Source organism: Camarhynchus parvulus, chromosome Z (genome assembly GCF_901933205.1).
Source record: "Camarhynchus parvulus chromosome Z, STF_HiC, whole genome shotgun sequence".
NCBI classification, from domain to species: Eukaryota; Metazoa; Chordata; class Aves; order Passeriformes; family Thraupidae; genus Camarhynchus; species Camarhynchus parvulus.
Window position 1 is genome coordinate 11,705,623 of NC_044601.1, and position 22,818 is coordinate 11,728,440.

Genomic DNA, 22,818 nt, shown 5'->3' on the forward strand with positions numbered 1-22,818 from the left:
TACTTTCTGCCCTGCAACAGGATTGTCCCCTTGGTAATCCTTCTCCTTTGATGTTCACCTGCCTCATCCATTTTCTAAACGCTTTTAAAGTGTTTCTATCTTTAAAAAACAACCCAAAAAACCCCCCACAAACAAACAAACAAACAAACAAACAAACAAACAAACAAGGAAAAGCCACCAAAAACCAGGATGCAGCCCATAAAAGCTCGTTCAGCTTTTTCTCGGGACAAAAGGGAAGAGAAGGTAGGCCGATGCATTTACTCTTATTTTTCACTGTGCTTTTTCTTACCTTGGCAGCCGCAAAAACGGGCTGATTACAGCTTTTCCAACCGTGTGCATGCGCATACGATTAGTTGGGGTGGGGGTGGCAGTGCCCTTTTGCTTTTGCTAAAGACAGACGCAAGAGGAAACCAGCGCTCCCCTTCGAGACTGCTTTCAGTTTCCATTCTCCTGCGGGACTGAAGTTTCTTTTCCTGTCGCTCCCTGCTTGGGAGCGGTTCACTCCCTATTCACCCAGCTCTCTCCGCACCACGGTTCGGGCGGGCTCCGCGCACGCCGGGGTCGCGGCACCGGGATCGGCACCGGGATCGGCACCGCCGGCGGCGGCGCGAAGGCGGCCTGGCCATGACGGCGGAGGAGAAGCAGAACCTGCGGTGCTACAGGCATTACATCGAGAGGAGCCTGAACCCCGTATACATCCTCAGCAACATGACGGAATGGCTGTCCGACGGTGAGAGCCGGCAGCGGCGCTGCCCCCGCGCCCGCCGCCCCAGTCCCTTCGCGGTCCCCTCACGGCCTGTCCTCTGCTGGCTTCTCGCTAGAGGTGAAGGAGAGAATCCGAAAGGAGGAGGAGAAGGGCGTGACGGCGGCCGCCGCGCTGTTCCTGGATGCCGTGCTGCAGCTGGAGGCGGAGGGCTGGCTCCGGGGCTTTCTGGATGCCCTGGTTGCAGCAGGTGAGTGCCCCCCGGGCGGGCTCTGGCCCGGCCGCCCTGCCGCCCGCGCCCTGCGGGAGCTGGGCAGAGCCGCCCGGCGCCGGCAGGGGCGCTCCCCGCGCCGTGGCTCAGCCACCCGTCCTGCCACACCAGGTCAGGCGCTGCAGGAAAAGGCAAGCTGAGAGAGCCTGGCAATACGCCTGTTAGGCAGTGAAGCATCTGGAACAATTCTGAGGATGGAGAAAGCCTCATCGGCAGGAGACTCACCCGTCTCAGAGCCTTTATAGAAGAAACGAGACAGCTATTGTTCTTACCAAATACAATGAAAGGAGGCTAAATCCTTTGAAGGAGAAAGGCAAATGGGTCAGGAGGTGTGTGGGGATTGCTGGTAGCATGGGATAACTTCACTCAACGACAGTCTTAAATGACTTTTAAAAAAATTTAAAAATTTACTCAGTGGCATTAAAAGCCTTTTGTTTCAAGAAGTAACCGACCATTAGTAGTTTATAAAGGTGATTGTTCCACGGTAGGTATAACTACTTGATGTGTAAGTTCCTAATCCAGTTTCCTTTATTAAATGGAGCAGAAGAGAAGGTATAAAATTAGCAGCATCTGCCAGCTTTCCTCTATGCATGTATGTTGTGTCACAGATCCTTGTTGGTGATTTATTAGATTTATTAGATATGTTGAACCCTACCATCTCATTCCATAAGCTTCTTTTGTTTTCATTTCCTCACCATTAATTATAAATAATTATCTCAGTGAACAAATATTACAAAGTTCTTATCACTTGGATGTAGCTCACTCATCCCTTAAAGCAAGTACTAGGTCCAGAGCAATGTTATACCATAATAATAGTAATCCTGATGATAATCCTGATTTCTGATTTGCAGAACTGAGCCTGGTAGTTGTGTTCAGTTTGGTGTATCTTCAGCAAAAAATTGATACAGTTAGCCCTCTGATTCAAAGTGCTATCCCAAGTAGTTTTTAATTGGGCTGGAGACTGGAATTTAGTATTGCTCTTCTTTTTGGCAGATGCAGGGATAAGTAATACTTAGACTAAAAACATTGTGGTGGTAAGTATCTATGCCACTCTCCTACTCTTCTAAAAGGAAATAAGAAGTTAGGCACATTCCTTCTGTTTGACCACAAGTTCCTCTGGGACCCTCATGTGCATTTTTCCACTTCAGAAGCCTACACAGCAAATCACACAGGTCCTTAAAATATGCTTCCCTGCTGCTGTCTGTTCCAGGACAGTATTGTCAGCTGTTTGATGACTGTCTTGATTGCAGGTGTCTGTACTGCTTTTAGTCAGGGACTGGCTTGCCTCCATTACAGTAGGGATTTTTGAAGGAGGGTGGAGCCAAGGACAAGAGTAAAAGATAAAATGCAGATAAATAAAAGACTACCACAGCATCTTGTGATTCTTTGTAGTGTCCTTTGCTCTGGGAATCCTGTGCAAGAGTATCATGGAATGCAAGAATTCCAGGGACTGTATGACTGAAAAACACAAGTGGATATAGTTGCTTGGCAATGTGGCAATATGACCTGTGACATAGTGTGGCTCTTTCTTGTTTTTGTAGGTGTTATGGCTCTTTTAGCACAGGGTTTTTAATAATGAACATACAAGTGCTAAAAAGGAAAATAATCACTTATTAGATAAAAATTGTATGTGGCTCACCTAGATTTTTATCATTTACAGGAAAAAATAATTTTAATTTCTCCAGTGTGGCTGAGAAAATGTTTTTTCAGCATGTTCCTACCTATTCTAGCTAGAGATTGAATTCACAGTAATGATTTGTGTCTTTTTTCTGAAAGGTTACACTGGACTGGCAGAAGCAATTGAAAACTGGGACTTCAGCAAACTGGAAAAACTGGAGCTGCACAGGCAGCTGTTGAAGCGGATAGAAGCCACAATGCTAGAAATTGATCCTGTAGAAATCATGCCATACATAAACATATGCCTGATAGACAGGGAGTGTGATGAGATCATGCAGGTATGGTAAAATCCTGGCATTTGCCTAGTTTTGCTTCAGAGAAGTGCTGGCTGCCTCACTTGTGGGATGAATCAGTGCCTGTGTGACAGGTGGCTGGGTGAGGACGATGGCTGGCCACCGGTCTGCCATAATTTCATAACTTTTTCTTTTCCTATTCTGAAATGCAAAGCCTCAGAGGTTTATGGCAGAGAGAGTTTATTAGAGAGACTTTGCCAGACAGAAATTGACAGAATAGCTCTGTGATGTTTCACACCGTTTACAAATATTCAAACAAATAGCCTACCTATTGTTATAGCCCAGCTAAGTTTAGTGTGTAACTACACTGCCAGAATTGAAGCTGTAGTGGGTAAATGCCTGAAGTTTATTGTAAAACTTTGATTCATTGAGAAGGAAGGGCAGTTTTCAACTGAACATCAAACATAACAAATTCACCCACCACTCAGCACAGAGCAGTGGGTTTGATTGCTCAGACTACAGCGGTTTCTTTTGCGGTGTGTGCAGATCAGTGAATACAGAAGCAAGGCAGCCGGGATAACGAAACTCATTGAATGCCTCTGTCGCTCGGATAAGGAAAACTGGCCCAAAAGTCTTCAGCTGGCATTGGATAATACAGGATATTACAATGCAAGTGAACTGTGGAATATAAGAGAAGGTAAAATGTGAATTGATTTTATGATGCTCTTTTCCCATTTTTGTACCAGACAGTAATTTATTTTCTTTTTCAGGAGAATCAGACTTATTTAAAAAGATACCATCGGACTATTCTGTGATCAAAAAAGAAAAGCCTTTTAAAATTTATTTTAAATGTCTTTTATATAAAATGAAATACAAATACTGTCCTACAAGCCGGCAGAAATTAGTTTTTAACTGACAAATGGTTTTTTTTTATTTTTCCTGACAAATGGTTAGGCATGGCACCTTTTTTTTGGTAAAGAGAATCAGGCAGAACAGGCTTTGAAAGCATAAAAATAGCCAAATAGTTATCTTCTTTCTTCTCTTATTAATTCAACATTTGTCATCTTTTTGGCTGCTTGAGTTGTGATAGATCCAATATTTTCTGATAAAATATGATTAGTAATGTGATAGTCTAGAGAGTGATACACTTCTATGATCTCCAGAGCAGATCACATATCTTTTTCTATGAGAAATCGATAAGCAGCCCTTCCGGAGTTATTATGTTCATATTTTGTAAAAGTGCAAAATTGTCTCTCTTAAATTTTGCTTTTGTCATTGAAATTATTTTGTCATTATCAAATTTTGTCACTGAATTTACCTTTCCTTCCTTGAAAAATACTTGTATAAGTAACCTGCAGCATAGAAGAATTTAGAGACGAATACATTATTTTGTTACTAAAAAAGTGATTTTAGATAAAGTGGATAAAGTGTATATCTTCATATCTACATTTGCCATCTCCCTAGGTGCTTGTTTGAATTGCTTTTTCAGTTAGCAGAATGGATAAGCTATATTTAAGTGGCTTCTTCAACTGTATTTCTTATTTTGAAATTTTTTTATTACTGCAGTCAAAGGTTGTAATTTCTTATCTGGATAACTAATTACTATATATGCATAAAGTTGTATACATAATTAATAAATTTATTAAAATATGGGTTAAATAATACATAAGATTAATACCTATATGTATATAGAAATTATTTTGTGCAGCTGTTGGCAATACATATTATATATTCACAATTGTATTTTTGAAGTTAAAGTTATCACTGTCTTTTGGGGCAGCTTCCTCTAATATCCAACTCAGCGAAGCCAAAGTCAGCCTACTGAGGAAATATTGTCCATATTGCAAACATTTTACTGTTGGCAGTTAAGAAGAGTTGGTACCAGAAATCAATTGCAGATATTGTGTGCTTTCTGGAGCTGGATTGATGTGCAGATGTGTTCTTTCTCCCACTCCAAAAGCAGTGCTTTGTGATCATATGTTCTGTTTGCAAAGAAACTCTTCATGCAGGGCCCTGGGATGGTTCTTTGAGAAAGTATTGATTATAACACCAAAGAAAATTTATCTTTGGATCATTGTGTAATATAAAGAATATGTTCTTACAATTTCTAGGTCCTTTCAGAAGGTGAGGAGTCAGGGAGACCAGAATCTTGAATTTACAAAGCTTCTTTGAATTCCTAAGAGTTTTTCATGCTTGTGGTAATGTCCATGCTACACAGTGATTTCTTGTCACTAAACACAGGGGATAAACTTTGCTCCCAATATGTTGTCTCTTTTGTTTTTTGGAAGTTGCATGCATTGCACATGGTTATTCTGAACCCAAGATTCTCACTGCAGTCCATCTTCCTTGAAAAGGAGCCTGTGTGCAGCATCATTTTATGTAGTCTTTTTCTTCCAGCAACCAACTCCTTCACCTTGTTGTCACAGCAAATACATTTTAAAATCATAAGGATCAATAACATGCCTTTTTTCCCATTTATACAGATAACGGCAAAGACATTGATGGTGAAATGACAGATGCCTCTGAGAATTACTTTGAAACCATGATGACATTTTCTGAAGAAGCAGAATGTGATAATCTGAGCAAAAATCTCTCTTCAGTTTCAGGTAAGTCTTAAGAACTTAAGAGTTTGTGGTTGGTATTTTCCATTTCCTTAGATTCCCAAAGGACACAGACATAGTGTACCACAATGGAAGGTACTGAGGAATTAGTGCAAATCTCTGACTTCATTTCGATGTCTGCTGTTTTAATATTTAAAGGATCTCATGCTGGGCGTTGCAAATATTAGGGCTTGCCCCTCATTTATTACATGTCTAGTAAAAAGTTGTTCTGTTAGTGCATTATCAAAAAAGGTCCCAGACACCAGCCTGTTGTTTATGCACCTCTTCCCTGACATAATTAATTCACACATGACCTGATATTAACCAGTTTAGAGAACTGAATGTGACTGCAAAGGATCTGTGCGGTGACTGTCATGGCAAATTTTGCTCCACCAGTTATTTCTAGTTCCTGTTAAATAAGTCCAAACACTCTGACAAGATCACAGTTTAAGAGAGTAATAATTTCAAAAGTCTGTAGAACAGAAGGCTAAAATAAATCCTGTGCATGTATTTGAGGAAAAAATAATCCCTTGTGTTTTCATTCTGAGTTGAAAAAAGACCAGCTGAAGTGAACATTATCAGCCAAGACCTTAAATGATTTCATTTTATGAATCACAGTTGAGGGGTAACAAAAGTGTTCCATTAAGCTCACATAACATTCTTGTTTGGTGCATCTGTTCTGTTAAAAGGCTTGTCTGTCAGAGAATGCTCTGTGAAGACTGCAAGTACTCTTCTACCTTTATCATTTTAGATTGCAACTATATGGGGCACAACATATTTTTTGTATTTTTATTGCAACACTCTTCACAAAAACATTGTTTTATTCTAGAAAGCATCTCTGAGTCTTCATCTGTTTATGAACCAAAGAAGGCTCGGAGCTACCAGATTGAGCTTGCACAGCCTGCTTTTAATGGGAAAAACACATTGATTTGTGCCCCCACAGGTAAGGACACAGACATTTCTTAGAAAAATTCTCTTGGTGCATATGCCTGTGAAGGACAGGGAATGGTAAAGGTTGAATCAGACTTCAGCCATTTATTTCAAAGCTGTCTTCCTTGCAGTAGATCCAGATCTACCCTGCAGTTAATGACCATGGGCAGCACAGATGCTGGCAAGACGTCTATTGGCACGTCAGTGCTTGTATTCAGCACATTCAGCTTTCATTTCTATGTTCTGACTTCTGCTTTCTCACTCCTCAGAGTGGATTTTTCAGTTTGAGCCAGTCACTAATCTTTATATTTAAGAAATTTGTCTTGTAAGTTGAAGGAAAAATTGGATGAGTTAGCTTGAGGCTCCCCTCTCTTCTGTACTGCAATGCCTACAACATCCAGACAGGCTAATTCTCCCCTGAGCTCTGGAGGCAAGTGGGATAACAGAGGCAGGGACAGAGAAGAGCCCTGGCACAGCGAGCCTGAGGGCCAAAGGAAAATGAGTGGGAGAGGAGCGAGGCTGCCTGGGGAAGGATGGCAGCTGAAAGGGCCTGGTGTCTAGACATAGTGTGATTTGATGTGAGAGCACTGAGTGAAAAACAGACTCAGTGATTTCAAAGAATTAACATACAACTGGAAATGGATTTTAATCCCCAGTGACTGCTTAATGGCCTTTACAGACTGAGACTCTGAGAGAGAAAGGGGTGATTCCTGACCTGAGTAAATAACATGCTCATGTTCAAATCTGTTCCAAATGTGTTCAAGTCTGGAAGAGTAATGGCCCCATTGTCAGCTCCCCTTTGTTATGAGGCATTCAGATGAGACAAGCTGCTGCTTACAAATGCACCTTTTCATACTGGTCCTTTACCATTCATGTTTTTTGTTTGAAGGCACTGGAAAAACTTTTGTGGCACTTATGATTTGTGAACATCACTTACAAAATGTTCCCTCAGGACGAAAGGCAAAAGTTGTCTTCCTTGCAACCAAAGTGCCAGTGTATGAGCAACAGAAAAACGTATTCAGGCAGCATTTTGAAAGAAGTGGGTAAGTATCATTCTCCCTGGTGGCTTCCTCCACAGAAAATAAACTGCCCAATAGGCCAGCTGTGGCTAGGGCAAGATGTAATGTGTTTACTGGTGAACAAGAGTGTTTGACAATAACATCAGGATGATGAGTATCTGCAAGAATGGCATTGCCATGGCAGACTTTGTTTGGAGAGTATGAAATCTGGTTCTGGAGAGTTTAAGCACTCGTTGTTGCACATCTATGGAAATGGTGAAAGTATTTCTGTACTGAAAGAGTGAGGTATATTTTCTCTTGAGACTCCTATCACACCTGCTTCCAAAGCTGAGGCAGTTCCTGGCAGTAGCAGTGGGATTCCTCTTGCCATTCTCAGTCTCTCTCTTTTCTAAATGGAAGGACCCAAACTTCTTTGTTTTTGCAACCTCTAGTCAGATAACGTTAGTCCACCTCTCAGACGGGACTGCAAATTGGTTAGAGGGGCATTAACAACCTATATCTTCGGATTTTGAGGGAACTGGTTACTCAACATCCACCTAGGTACCCTTGTAGCTATGGGAAAAGGAGGCTGCTGGGCAAAAGCAGTCTCATGATGCCAGACATGTACAGAAAAGGGATGTTACGTGTGAACTGACAAATGTAGCTTAAATGTACAAGTTAATCAGTCCTCAAATATTATGTATTTTTGTTAATGGTAGTTGAAAATCCAGTTATTTACCCTCAGCTCTTTTTTTTTGTTCTCAGCTTCTGTGGTCAAACTGCTACCTCCAACTCTTTGACATTTGAAACTTACAAACTGCCTTTCAAGCATGCTGAAAAGCCCAATTTTCTAGCTTTCCATGACCTGCAAGATATCCTTTTTCTTACCCTGTTTCTTGCATCTTCTTTCCAGATATTCTGTTCAAGGAATTTGTGGTGAAACAGTTGCAAATATCTCTGTAGAAAATGTTATACAGGACAGTGACATCATTGTGCTAACGCCCCAGATTCTTGTGAATAGCATGGAGAAAGGTATCCTTAGCTCCCTCTCCATCTTCACTCTGATGATATTTGATGAGTGCCACAACACTACAGGTAACCACCCTTACAATGTGTTGATGACCAGATACCTGGATCAAAAATTTGACTCCTCTGCAAACCAGCTGCCTCAGGTAAGGCCCAGCCCATCAGTGGTGGAAACATTAGAGGAAAGTGTTTTGCAATGCAGTCAGCAAGGTCTTGCCTTTTGTGCTGATCCAGTTCAAACTCCCTGTTCAAATTTAGCAACAGCTGCAAATGGAAATGGTAGCATCTGGAGCATTTTTTCATTCTTGGACACTTCCAGGCTTTTTTCCCATGTTACATCTTCCCTGCAGCTGCCAAGGGAGACTGATCAAGCATAGCAAAGATTGGAGTACTTGAGAGCAAATGGAAGAGCTGAAATGGGAAGAAAGCATGTAATTTAGTGATCTCCTTGTTTCCTCTCTGTTGCCGTTTTCTGCCCAATAAAATGGTGCCACTGCCTCTGCTGGCATGAGGTTTTCATCCAGCTGAGAAGACATCTCTGAATGAATCAAAGGATGTGTCTGGGTGTGGGTTTGCTCTCCCTTTGTATGACAAGCACTGACAGATACATCTCGTTACGGATTTAAGTGGCTGGACAGTTTCTTTTAAGTTTGAATCCTCTAAGTTTGAGTGCCTTGGAGTATGCACGAGTACATAGAGGATTTGGTTCTTAAGTATTTGTGCCTGCTTGTGTACTTCTCGGGCCTGTTTTGTTTCCTTGTTTTTGAAGATGGTGGCAATTTGGTGAGTGGTAACAATGTCTCCTGATTTTATTCCATTTATAACAAAGGAGCAACCACTGCTATTCATGTGTGTGCTTAGATTGTAGGTTTAACTGCTTCTGTTGGAGTTGGTAATGCCAAGAGCACTGATGAAACTGTAGAGCACATCTGTACCCTCTGCTCCTACCTTGACATACAGGCCATATCCACTGTCAGAGAGAACAAAGAAGATCTGCAGAGGTTTGGAAACAAGCCAGAAGCGCGTAAGCAGACTTTCTTTTTATTTTCCTGTAAGTTGCAAAGCACCATGATTATGGCAGCTACTAAATTGCCCTTTATTTAGATTAAGATAAAAGCTTAAAACTAAGCTGGAGCTTTTTTTCCTGCTAGCTTGGAAGAAGTTTAGGCTTGCAATCTCTTGTCCTGCAGTAAGGCAGTGCCCACTTGGGCATATTTTCTCTTTGCTGTTGATGCACCATCTCTAGTTTTTATTCAGGTCTGCCAGTGAGGACTGGGGGCTGCTTATTTCTGTGCACCTGGAGTGCTCATTAACAGTAAACTTGATTGTGATTGCATGGAGCACCATGTGTAGCATTCCTCTAGACAAGAATTTGTTCTGTGCTTCCCAAGGGAATGTTTTACTTACTCAGTACACTGACTTATATTTCTCTTCTCTAGATATCAGATGGGTTAAAATGCGAGCTCAGAATCACTTTGCAGACATTATCTCTGGTCTGATGTCTGAGACAGAAGTGTTGATGAGGAAGATTTACTCAGTGGGTAAGATACTGTAATATGCCTGTATTGCAGTTCAGTATTTGATTAAATCAGTGTGAATCCTTATAGCTGCTAGAACAGACACTATTTTTTCACTTCCTTTCGCCTTACTTTTTAGTTGCATTTAACCAATATTTCCTAAATAAGAGATTACAGATAAAAGAATCAATGTTTTCCTGTTATATCTGATTAGTTTGACAATCATAAACATTTTTACTTGAATTTCAGTCTGTCACGTGCAACTAAAAACAGTGTAGTTTTGACACTGTCAGATCCTTCTGAGTTTAAAGAATCTGAAACAAAAGGGCTTGCATTCAAAATGCAGCAGGCTGGATTTCATTGATGAGTAATACCTGTGTGTTCTTATTTAAAGATTTCTCAAAATCTTTTACACCCAATCTGTCTCTGTTAGGAAAATAAGAAATGTCACAGTGGTATTACTCTGGATGTTGTAATTTTTCCCTTACAGCAAAAGTTAATTTTCACACTTGCTGCTCTGACACTTCTTGTGTTTTCTCTGGTCTCCAAGTTGCACTTGGAGTTTATTCCTAGGGTTGCCCTGGCCACTTTTTCTGGCGGCCATTCTGTCCTCTTTATGCTTCTGGGTACTCCTATTTCCACTTTTTACCAGGTCTCCATTGTTTTCCTTTGAAAAGCCTTTGAGGTAATGTTTCAGAGTAGGATCTGGGCAACATAAACATCACTGGAAAGAGGATATGGCTGCCCAAGAAAGGAAACAATTGTCAATAGGGTTCCAGCTCCAGGAGCTACTCTGGTGGGAAGGTTTACAGAGAGGAGATGCATGATTGTGAAAAGAAAATGGGTCTCATGATTATGAGATTAATTCTATAACCCTTCAGAAATAAATTGATCTTTTCTGCTCTTGCAGAGTTCCTAAGTGATGTCCAGTAAGTGGCCTAAATAAAAAAATTGGAGAGCAGAAGGGGGTATAGAGCAGAGACCCCCTTGCATGAATGGATATGCTCAGGATCAGCCTTGGTCTCTCCAGCTCTAGATTAAAGGATGTTGTCTGTGTTTAGACTGTTTTTTGCACACTGACTGCAGTGCCTTAAACCTGTTCACCTCAGTTCTAGATTTACCCCTGCCCTCCACTTCACCAATATTTGAGAGCGAATTATATTCTGGGGCAGGAAGGAGAATTAAAACACCCACACAACCAAAAAAATCCCCAACAAAACAACCCAAACCCAAGAAGCCTGATCAAAGAACAAAGAGATTTACAAAATGCGTGTTACATTAAACAAACACTTCTGAAGCTTATTTTGCATCACAGTTCCTCTTGCATGAATGGCAGTGGCTTCCCTTCTGTGGACCCTGTGGTTACTGTAGCCCAGAAACACTCAGGCAGAGTGTGTATGCAGTGAAGAGGTACCACCTAGTTCTGCCTCTGGACAATATGCTTCTGGACTATTTCAGGAATGAATAAAAACTGTTGAGTAGGTGGTAATTCAAGGAGCATGCAGTTTTTTTGAATACCATAGGCTTCTCACAGGATAAATGAGCTCCAGTTTTATTACTAAGTCCCTGCAGATGTGTGTGTACACTCATCCTCAGTTGAATTGTACTGGGTTAATTTTAGGCTAATGTCTGGGTATACATTGAAACACAGGGAGTGAAGAAGACAGAGTCAGACTCTTCACAGGTGGTTCCCAGAGGTGGGGCACAAGCAGCAATGGGCACAATCAATGGGCCCACACAGAAATTTAAACAACAGGAAGAACTTTTTTGCTATAACGTGGTCAAACACTGGAACAGTTTGCCCAAAGAAGTTGTAGACCCTCTGTCCTTGGAAGTACTCAAAGCCCATTTGAACTGAGTGACCTGCTCTAGGTGATCTGCTTTGAGCAGAGGGTTGAACTAAAGACATCCACAGGTGCCTTCCAGCCTCGCTAGTTCTGTGATTGTATCATAAAACTGTTCCTTTGCATAGGCTTTTTAGAGCCAATATTAGTGAGAAATGTGTTATCCTCTAGCTAATGTTTTTTATTTGTTAATCAAGAGGAACAATTTTTTTTTCTCTCCTTTAATAGATTCCATCTCCCAAATCAACAAGAATTACTTTGGAACACAGAGATATGAACAGTGGATAGTTTATACTCAGAAGAGATGCAGACTATTGCAACTGGAAGATAAGGAGAAGGAGAGCAGTATTTGTAGAGACCTTTTCATTTGTACTGAACACTTGCGGGTAAGTGTGTATCGTCTTTCCTTCCATACAGAGGTAGAGTCATTCTGTTCCTTCTGTTAAAGGTATGTTCACCTAGAAGTAGATTCTGAGCCAATTGTCCTATTTAGATTCGTAGAATATACGCAGAGTTGGAAGGGACCCCCAAGGATCATTGAGTCTAGCTCCTGTCCCCACAGAGGATATGCTCACCATGAGCCCAAGAGCATTGTCCAAGCACTTCTTGAACTCTGTCAGGCTGGGGTTGTGACTACTTCTCTGGGGAGCCTGTTCCAGTGCCCAACCACCCTCTGGGTGAAATCCTGATATCCAACCTAAACCTCCCTGACTCAGCTTCAGGCTGTTTCCGTGAGTCCTGTCACTGGTCACGACAGTGAAGAGATCTGTACTTGCCTCTCCACTAAGTGAGGATATTGAAGACTGCAGCAAGCTGGCACAGGCTAAAGCATAAGGCATGTAAGAGCTGTCTCTGTGATACTCACCAGGAACAGATTAGTGCAGAGGAGACACTGCAGTGTTTGTGTTGTCATGGAAATGGAAGAACACCTCAAGTTTGCAACACTTAACCTAGCTAAATAAAATTTGTGTTCATCCCACCCCGTGGAAAATGAGGCCTAAATGCTTGTGTCTCTTTCCAAGCAGAAATTCAATGATGCTCTCATTATCAGTGAAGATGCCCGCATCGAAGATGCTTTAGCCTACCTAAATGAATTTTTCACAAATGTAAAAAATGGACCATTTACAGAGTTAGAGAAGCAGCTGACGGAGAAATTTCAAGGTATTTCCCACACTACCTGTGACAGTTGTAGGGGAGACGAGAGCTTATGGTAGTCCAGATGGACCAGGATGGTCCAGATGTTTTCTTCAGAGTAGGTGCAGTTGTTTTTCCAGAAACTGCACTTTCCAGAAGATGTGGCGACTGCATGGGTGCGAGTGCAGTGTTAGGGCAGGTGGCAGGGGGGGACTGAATTTCTGGGACTGTAAGCTTCTGGTGCAGAAGCAGATAAAATAGTAATAATTGTAGCTGGATGTTATAGTAAACTCTTACATGCCTGTCTTGGAGATAAGGTGACAGTGCCCTTATGGCTGTGCCCCACAAGTAGGGGGATGCTCTACAATCAGGCAGGCTGGTAACATTAGATAAGCCAACATACACCTCTCGGTGCACTGCCTAGCCTCCTGGCCAGTCCCAGTCTTCCGGGGAGAAGCAGGTGGCTCTTGTACTTTTCTTATTGAAAGTCAGAGCTTGTCACTGTTCTCTGACCTGATTTAGTTAGCAGTGGGCTATATTCCAGCCTGTGGTCTGGTGTGTTGCAGTGTTGACTGCAATTTTAAATCACTGGTCTGTCTCCCCGTGAGTTTCAGTTGTTTTCTTAGAAGAAATAGCGCAAGAGCTGAGTTTGTTTTGTTGCTGTCTTTTGACACACAGTATATCACAAAAATTCTCATGTCAGTTTGCTACAAAATGTGAGATATTCATAATTTGGTTTTTTCTGGGGATTTTGTTGCATTTAACCAACAGATTTCCCTGCTTGCATCTGAAAAAACAGAATAGAAAATAAAAAAAGAAGCTAAAGAGAATGTGTGTGCTGTCTGAAAGTAGGTTTTTGTGGGAATTCAGCTTTCTGCATTAAAAAGGTAAATTTTTCAAGAAACCTTTTGTTTTTTTCTTTTAGAGAAAGAACAAGAGCTGACTGCCCTTTCAAAAGATGAGTCAAATGAGAATCCAAAGTTGGAAGAGCTTGCTTGCATCCTGGATGAAGCATACCACTATAACCCAGAGACTCGCACTATTCTCTTTGCCAAGACAAGAGCCTTAGTAGCTGTATGACATTTGTTTTTAAAACTCCTAAAATGGGAAGTGGAAAAATAAAATGAGTCATCATATTACCCTTCCCATTTTGATCTGAAATAGAAAAATGTGCATGTATTCGATCCCTCTAATTTATTTTAGTCTGTCTACCTAAGCCCTGATGCTCTGAGGCAGGATGAGTGAGGTTTTTTTCCTTTTTGAAAATTACATTACAGCTAGGGGTCTTTCATGATGTCTAACTACATGTTGTAGTTGATCGTTAAGCCATCAGATTTTGATTTTAAGCCTAAAGTGAGTTACAATAATATGTGTTTTAAGAGTTTTGGCTTTAAGGTAGTGGTGTTATGAATCAGCAGCTCTACTCCATTACTGACTGCACATTTCTCAAAGGGTTCCTATAGACCTAAAGAAGGTCTGTGCCCTAGCACCTGTTTTTGATCAAGACAAAGAAAAACTTTGTGCAGCAGTTGTTCTCAGGACTCTTTTTATCAGTGGTCTATTTCATACTTGCCTATGATCAAGAATCTAGGCTGGGTGATGTTTTTTTTCCCCTTACAATACCTTGCTCCCAGAAAAGGTTCGTGCTTGTCATTAATGTGCTGCTAATCATTAGCACGAGTAGATTAAAACATTTACTGGAAATACCAGCTCTGTCTACTGTAAACAGATTTATCAGCTGAATGACCCAGCCCCCCTTTCTATCCTTTTCATTCAGACATGCTGGATGAATTGCAGACCAGAAAAAAATTAAAAGCAGGCTAAAGTCCAAAATAACAACACCAGGCATCTGGTGGCAGCTTTCCATTTTAGATTTAAAAGCCTACAGTTGCTTGGCTGAATTTTGTTCTTCAGAAAAAGCGGTTTGAATGTGCTACTGTCACTGTGTAGTGGAAGCCCAGTTTGTAAATAGCAACTACTTTCCTTTGATGCTAGAGGTGTAGAATTCAGTGACCTGTTATTTTATAAGAGAAAAATGAAAAATTTTAGCAGTGAAAGGCTGCTTGCTCTCTAGCCAGCCTTTAAGTTTCTACCTATCACAAACTAGCATTTCATCTGCACAGGGAATCTTAACTCCCTGATTTGTTCTCCAGGCTTTGAAGAAGTGGATAGAAGGAAACCCTCTTCTTAGCCACATAAAGCCAGATGTGTTGATGGGTAAAGGAAGAAGAGATCAGAAAACAGGTATGCAGATTTGCACTAAGATATGCTAAACCACTGGTAGCTATGCTGCTAAAACTGTTCTGCTTGTCATGTGTTCATCTTCTGTGCCCTTACAACAGAGGAAGGTCATGCAGGTTTGCACTTGCATTCTTCCATATTGGGAAGACCTTGAATAGATCCTAAGGAGATGCTTGCATTTTCTGTCCAGAACCTTTGGTTAAAGCAGCAGTAGCACTGTGAAGAATACTTTTCTGCATGATTCTTCTGTTGGTTCAAAAGCAGTTTAGAAACTTCACTATCATATTTTCTTGTGATTAATTCTGATATTATCTCTGTTACTTTTATAGATCCCTTTCTTATTTTGTGTTTGATGGCAGAAAGACATTTTAAGATAGAATAGAAGCTACGGATGAAATGAATTACCTATGGCTTAAGTTCAGAGTTGGGTTGGGTTTTAACTAACTAAGCTGCATGGGTGTCTCCAATAAAGATCATCTGGGTGTTGTGTCTAAAATGGTGTTTCCCAGGTTGATAATTCCTGTGACACATCAATAGGATTCCCTGGTCAGCAAGTATGATATACACCCAGCTGCATATTAAACTTGAAGTAGTTTTCCAGATCAAAAGGATGTACTAATTTCTAATCACTTAAGTAAAAGCAAATGTGGTATCTTGCTCAAGGAGCTCTTCAGTGGTTTTTTGCTGACACAGTTTCTTGGTACTGTAGGTATGACCTTGCCAATGCAGAAGGGTGTACTGGATGCGTTCAGAAATGACAAAGACATCAGACTGCTAATTGCTACATCTGTTGCTGACGAAGGCATTGATATTACTGAGTGCAACCTTGTGGTGCTCTATGAATACTTCGGAAATGTCACCAAAATGATCCAAGTCAGAGGTATGGAATTTCAGAGCTATTACTGTAGAAACCTGTTTTGGCCTAGAAATGGACATGAAATGCTACTAAATGGCATCTTGGAAATAATGTAGGAATACGTGCATGCCTTGCTGTTGTTTCTCTGTGCTTTAGAGCAAAGTCAAGTGAATGATGTGACATGATAAATTTGTTCACAGAGCCAAGTCCTTGATGCTCTCTGACTGACAACAGGTAAATAGCCATGCTGCACAAGGTTATTGAACTGTTGAGGACGGATACCTGAAGTTGACAATTACATATAAGCAGAACTATGGCTAGAAGAACTGTTGTCAGAAACATTACAAATCATTCTGTAACAATTTACAAAGGACTGCTGCAATGGAATTTCTTGTATTGCCTTGGCTTCTGGTATGAGATCCCGAAGTTTGCCTGTGTCACAGCTTTAATAAACAGGCAGGCAGTAGGCATAGTCAGGTAGAAGAGAAGGTGCTTGCTGTTGTTGTCTGTGCTCTTGTCAGCACAATATTTCCAATTCCTTAGGTTTTTGTGATATATGGGGATTTGGGATCTTTTTAGACACCAATTAGCAGGGCTGAAAACTAGTTAAGAAAGACTGAGATTTTTTGCCTTTACATTTTTTTTACACGACAAGAAGACAGCAAGATGCTACACAAAAATTTTATTTTAAAGCATGCCTGAACTCAGCACAGGGAGGCCACAGAAGCAGGCAATATAGTACTGGCTAGGGTATATCCATGAGGATACCTGGAAGGGGGCATCTTGTTCTGGTTTGGTTTTGAAGAATGCTCTTCAGAATTGTCTGAATCTGAACATTGCAAACAAAAGCAGCCATACAGACGCTGCTTAATAGTCTCATGGCAGAGCAGTCACTTTTGCACGTTGTTAAGAGTAACTAAAGAGAGTAAATGTGTTGCTATGTAGGTCGTGGAAGGGCAAGAGACAGCAAGTGCATCCTTGTGACAAGCAAAACAGAAGTGGTTGAGAATGAAAAACGAAACCGTTACAAGGAAGAAATGATGAATGCAGCTATTGAAAAGCTACAGAACTGGGATGAAACAACATTTGTGAGAAAGGTTTGTGATTTGTGCAGTTTTCGTACTCAAATTTTAAAGGCATAATCTGTATCAACCTTCACCTGCTAGGGCTCTATGTAGGGCCAAGTGATAACCCAAGGGAAATGTTCATTGTACTTGATTTCTGACAAAGGCTAGGTCAGCAGAGAAGGGATACTGTGTACTGCCATTTTGAATACCAACTGTACAGTAACTGCAAAAAACTTAAAAGTAAGAGGTAGAATTTATGACCTGTTGCTTATGGAAAGAGGACTCATGGGTAAGAGTTTGAGGCCATCTTGGGCACAGTATACAAAGATATTGTGATGTTTTGCAGCTGAAAATCAGGAGGGCCAAATCCTAACTGGATATTCATATGGAGCATCACCAAGGGCTAAGGAGAAATCCCCATTCTTTATTGGATATGTCACACAGGGACAAAGATGGAGAGAAAAGACTGAGGCTCTTAATGCCTTGTTTGCCTCTGTAAGACTGGTTGTTTTCAGGATATCCAGCCCCCTGAGCTGGACGACAGAGATAGGGAGCAGGATGAAGGCCCCATAATCCAAAAGGAAGTGGTTAGTGACTTGCTACACCACTGCGACACACACAGTTTTATGGGGCAGACAGGATCCACCCAAAGGTAGTGAGAGAGCTGGTGGAAGAGCTCATCAATCCACTTTCCAGCACTTTTCAGTCCTGGATAATCAGGGAGATCCTAGGTGACTGAAGGTTGGTCAGTGTGACCACTCATCTACAAGAAGGACCAGGAGGATCCAGGGAACTCCAGTCCCATCAGCCTGACCTCGGTGCCAGGAAACATTAGGGAGCAGATCACCTTAAGTGTATTACCCATCACGTACAGGACAACCAGGGATCAGGCCCACCTGGGAAGGGCTCATGAAAGGCAGGTCCTGCCTGAGCAGCTTGATTTTCTTCTGGGACAGTGTGGCCTGCTTAGTGGATGTGGGGAAGGCTGTGTTTGGTGTCTTTCTGAACTTCGGTAAGGACCTTGACACCATTTCCCACAGCATTCTCCTCGAGAAACTGGCTGTTCATGGCTTGGATGGGTGCAGTCTTTGCTGGCTAAAAAAATGGCTGGGCCCAGAGAGTGGGAGTGATTGGAGTTAAATACAGCGGGTGGCTGGTGTCAGTGATGTTCCCCAGGGCTCAGGGAAGCCTGGAATAAGCCACTGTCAGAATACTACTAACTCACTATGATTTGTGAGTCCAAGGGGGTATGGGAGAGCTAACTAACAGAGCTCTCCCATACCCCCTTGGACTCACAGATCATCCTGTGTTTCCAGACAAGCTTTCAGAGATTGAGCTGTGCAACAAAGGGTGACCGAGGCCCCCTGGTCTTAGGACATTTCTTCTCCTACCTCCAAGGCTTGGTGCAGTTGCTCCTACTTCTTCTTGGAGGATTCAATTTCTGCATTTGGTTCTCGGCTACAGGCTGTGTGTGGTTCCTTCTTTCTCTGCCTGCAGTTTCTGCAGTCTTTGTAGCTTTCTTTCCAAACCATGAGATTCCCAGAGCAGCAGCATTAATTGTGCTGTAGGGTCTCACATGACTTAAGAGTTCACATTGACATACCGGCCTTAAGACCAGAGGGGCTGTTGGGGGCTAGAGGGAAGGAAGGAGCAAACAGCATAAATTGCTGTTCATCACATAGTCTCATTCTAGCCCTGCATTCTAAAGTGACAAATGTACCCTGTTCTGTCTTGCTATGAGTTGACAGAAGTGTTTCATTTTGTGTGCTTTAAGTAATAGGTTCCTAGATGTTACATGCCCAAAGTCACATTTAGGCTGACAGTGGGACTTCATTTCATAACGATCTTGATTTTTACTTATTTATTGCAGATACGTAGCCTGCAAATGAAGGAAAAGATGCTACGAGATTCCAGGAAGAACAAAACAAAACAAGAAATAGTAGAAGGGAAAAAAAATCTTTTGTGTGGAAAATGCAAGGCATATGTGTGCAGTACAGATGATATCAGAATTATAAAGGTATGTTTCTGTACAGGAACCTATATCCATGATCACCAGGGAAGTCAGCATTATTGAACTAACTGCATTGTTTATCTGTGTAGAAGTGGGTTATTTTGTGCAAACTGGAGGAGAATAGAAATTCTCAGTAAATCAGTAAACCACAGGAACAGCTGAGACTACTTCTAGTAGTATGATGCGATATGATATGATATGATATGATATGATGTAATATGATATGATGTAATATGACATTATCCAAGGTGGGCAAATATGGGATGCGGTAGGAATCAGTTCAGTTTTCCTGAAGCCCTTCTGATGAATTTTGTTGAAAAGCCCCTGATCTTCAACTACATAACCTTCTAGAGTTACTGCTGGATATTTACTTTCCTGATTAGCATCAGATGGAAGTCTCTCTGCTGTTGAGATATTTCTCCCACAATTTCTGTTGACTGAAAATTATCCACACAAAGTACTGGGATCAGCTTACAAACTCCTTGTCTTATGGGTCAAGTTTGAGTTTTGAAAAGCAATGTAAATCATGGTTTCACAAGAAAAGCCCTACAGTTCTTCAGTATTATTTTGTTTTCCATTCTGTAGGCGCAGTTCACGTTGCTTCTATGTATATCCTAGGGACATTATGATTGTACTCTTTCTGAACATGAATCCTTTCTTTGTAGACAAAAGGCGATAATCTTTACACACAGAAATTGGTGATCATGGAAGAGAGGCTTTTCTGAGCCCTTTGAGCCTTTATAGTTCTGCTTTTTTGTTCTTTTGAAGCTGCTTCTATTTGTGCTTCTCTGAAAAGTGCAGATGCAATATGATGAGGGGCCGCAGGCCACAGCTGAGCATTACCATGGCTGCCTTCAGGCCCTTGCCAAACTTTAGTTTGTTTTTACCAGCTGCTTTTGGAATGTAGAGGGTGCTCACTATAGCTGAGCTATTCTCAACTCTGCAAGGAGTTCGGAATAGCTCAGCTTTGTGAAAACTTGGTTACATTTCTTTGACAAAAAACAAGGGCTATCTAAAGCACCTTTGGCTTTTACTCTATTTTGTGCTCCTGGCTTATCACTTATACCTGTGCAAAAAGAGCCAAGAGTTCAGAAAACTCTTCAGTAAGTGGTTTTGCTTAGTACTCTGAAAATAACACCTCAGTTTTTTAAATAGTCCCTACAAACTGCATTTTTTGAGGATCTGTCATTTTCAGATCTAAGCTCAGACTGTAAATATCCTTTCAAATAAGGCTGTTAATTTCTGTAATATTTTGTTATATATATTATAAACAATAACTGTAACTCCTTCATCTTGTTAGGGTTATTTTTTTCTACCACTCTGAAGTAATTGCGTGACCCCTCATGGGAAACAGGAGTCTCTCAGACTTGTCTATTGTCTGAATAGACAAACTCTCTTAGTTTCAGGGACATGGCTCAAATACTGCAAACACAGTTTTTAAAATGCTTACTAAGTTCAAATATGTGTAAGCTGATAACTGGGGATACACAGTAATTTTTTTTTGTTTTGATAAGCCCAGGTCTGGGTCCTTCTAGTACCTGGTATTCCATGAATGGGGAAAAAAAAGAGCAATGAGCCAAAGAGGCTGGAAGGTGAGCCTCCTGGATGACAGCAAGTGCCTTAACAGGGAGAATATGTATTTGAGAAGCAAAGGGGAATGACAAGAAAAAATGAGGAATGTTGTTTCTAATATTAAGTGTTTCTGGCATGTGTTTCAGGAATCTCATCACACTGTCTTAGGTGATGCATTCAAGGAGCGTTATACAACAAAGCCCCACAGGAAACCTTTTCAGTTTGATGGTTTTCAGAAAAAAAGCAAGATGCATTGCCGAAATACTGAGTGTCAGCATGACTGGGGGATCACAGTGAAGTACAAGATATTTGATAATCTACCAGTGATCAAAATCAGAAGCTTTGTACTAGAGGATGTTGAAACAGGGACACAAATGGATTTTCAGAAATGGAAAAGTATTAATTTGTCTTTGAAAGAGTTTGATGAAGAAACATCCAGCTGAACTCAACATTTTAATGGATATATTGTTCTAGGGCACTATGCTGAAACAGCAGCAATGATCAATTTTCTATAAAAATTTTCGTTCATTATGCTAGGTCCCTCACCCACATCTGGCTAGATTATAAAAGGCTGGTAAAGCCACTAAAACCAGTATTTGCTATATAATGAAATATTTCACCAGAAGTTTCACTAGAAGAACAAATAATTATGGCTATGAGTAACCTGGTCTGAAAAAAAATAAGATCAAGTTGAGTGACTAACACCCAACTTTAGGTAACAGGCTACACCTTCAAGAATTTAGATGAGAATCAGTACGTTCTTTGGTACTGTTAATGTGTAGTTGGATTGCACATCCTTGTGAACAACATGGCTTACTAGCACTTCAGGCAGTACTCTAGCTACTTTTGAAACTTTAAAAAAAGTTACTTTTAATATTTTAGATGTTGATATATAAAATTGAAAGAAAAATGTCCAGTAACTTTTCTGTAAGGAAGGTACTACATCTCTTAAATCTATCTTTAATAGGAAATGCTTCTTCAACAGTATGAAATGCAGTAGGGCAGAGCCCTCTTGGGGATTCATCCTTGTGATTAAAATGGTAGCACTTTTTTATATCACTGCACCTTGATCAAGTTGCTGTTGCTCAAATTGCAGAATGGGCACCCTCCTGTGCTGCTGAACTGAACAAGTCCTAACAGGGACAAAGTGCCCTGGATCATGGGAGGAGGTTCAGTTTTGATGGGGATTAGCACTTACCTGGATGCCCTGTTTCATGGATTGTCACCTAAAATCTCTCAAGACACTGGAAATACTGTAAGCCTCCTATCAGAGTTGATCTAGCATTCTTACAAAGTATAGGCATTAGTGTATTCAAATCTGTCCTCTTTACCCAGATCCCAGACTTCCCTGGGAAAAACAGAAATTCCTACAGAGTTATGAAATGTTGTACTTGAACACTTAAAAGCACCTGCTGATTCCACACATCTTCAATGAGCTTAGTATTCAGTATTTCTGGAACCAAAACCAAATGTATTTTAAGTTCACTTTGTGTATTTGACAATGTGGTAAGGTATGTATGTGCAAGAATTATGTTACAAAACACCAGAACTGATTAAAAAAAAACGAAAACCAAAACACCACCCCCCCACCCAAACCTAATTTAAGAGGTAAAAAAAATGAACCTAAATTTATGAGTTAAAAAATTAAATTAAACTGCCTAAATCCTACTCAGTGAGGCTTGTGGTGTTCTTGTAAAGTGTTGTGTGGCATTAAAAGCAAAAATCTTTGTAAGCACTGCTTCATGTTCCACCTCAATCCATGGCTTTTACTGTGAAAGCTCTATGCACTGTAAGGAAGGCTGAATCTCAGTCCTACAGTAACTTCCTCTGTACTTAGTTTTTACTTAAAAGGAAACACAGAACAATGAATTAAGATGATTTATGGTTTAGATAATGCCTCCCCTCCAAAAATACTAGGAACAAAATACTTTTGAAAAAGGCTGATTTAGCACTGTCAGATTAAAAGTACATGGAAAAATCACAGTTCTTAAGTATCAAGTTGCTCTGTGAAAGGACCATCTGCTTTGGGACTTTTGGCATTAAAAAAAAATCAGTCCAAAATTCCAGTTTATAGTAGTTACTACTGGGTAGTTGAACTTGAAAGGTTTTGATATTTTCCTATTCTTAAAACACAAGGA

The 22,818-nt window shown here is 40.8% G+C and overlaps 1 protein-coding gene across 1 annotated transcript; it reads left to right on the top strand.

Moving 5' to 3' along the window:
- Positions 1–377: 377 nt before the first annotated feature.
- Positions 378–22,296, top strand: DDX58 (DExD/H-box helicase 58). The gene is made up of 18 exons (XM_030969360.1): positions 378–730; positions 822–953; positions 2,751–2,929; positions 3,431–3,581; positions 5,368–5,490; positions 6,314–6,427; positions 7,304–7,457; positions 8,326–8,584; positions 9,300–9,462; positions 9,878–9,979; positions 12,028–12,185; positions 12,825–12,960; positions 13,859–14,007; positions 15,087–15,177; positions 15,884–16,054; positions 16,976–17,127; positions 18,968–19,114; positions 20,827–22,296. Exons 1-18 carry the CDS (start codon positions 625–627, stop codon positions 21,121–21,123), a joined length of 2,784 nt encoding a protein of 927 aa, XP_030825220.1. The 5' UTR covers positions 378–624; the 3' UTR covers positions 21,124–22,296.
- The last annotated feature ends 522 nt before the right edge of the window (positions 22,297–22,818 follow it).

What these genes read in the sequence shown, in the direction of transcription:
- DDX58 (XM_030969360.1), top strand. Translation starts at nt 625, where the DNA reads ATGACGGCGGAGGAGAAGCAGAACCTGCGGTGCTACAGGCATTACATC. An exon ending in TGGAAACAAGCCAGAAGCGC is followed by an intron (nt 9,463 to 9,877) that starts GTAAGCAGACTT and finishes TCTCTTCTCTAG; the next exon opens with ATATCAGATGGGTTAAAATG. An exon ending in GAGGAAGATTTACTCAGTGG is followed by an intron (nt 9,980 to 12,027) that starts GTAAGATACTGT and finishes CTCCTTTAATAG; the next exon opens with ATTCCATCTCCCAAATCAAC.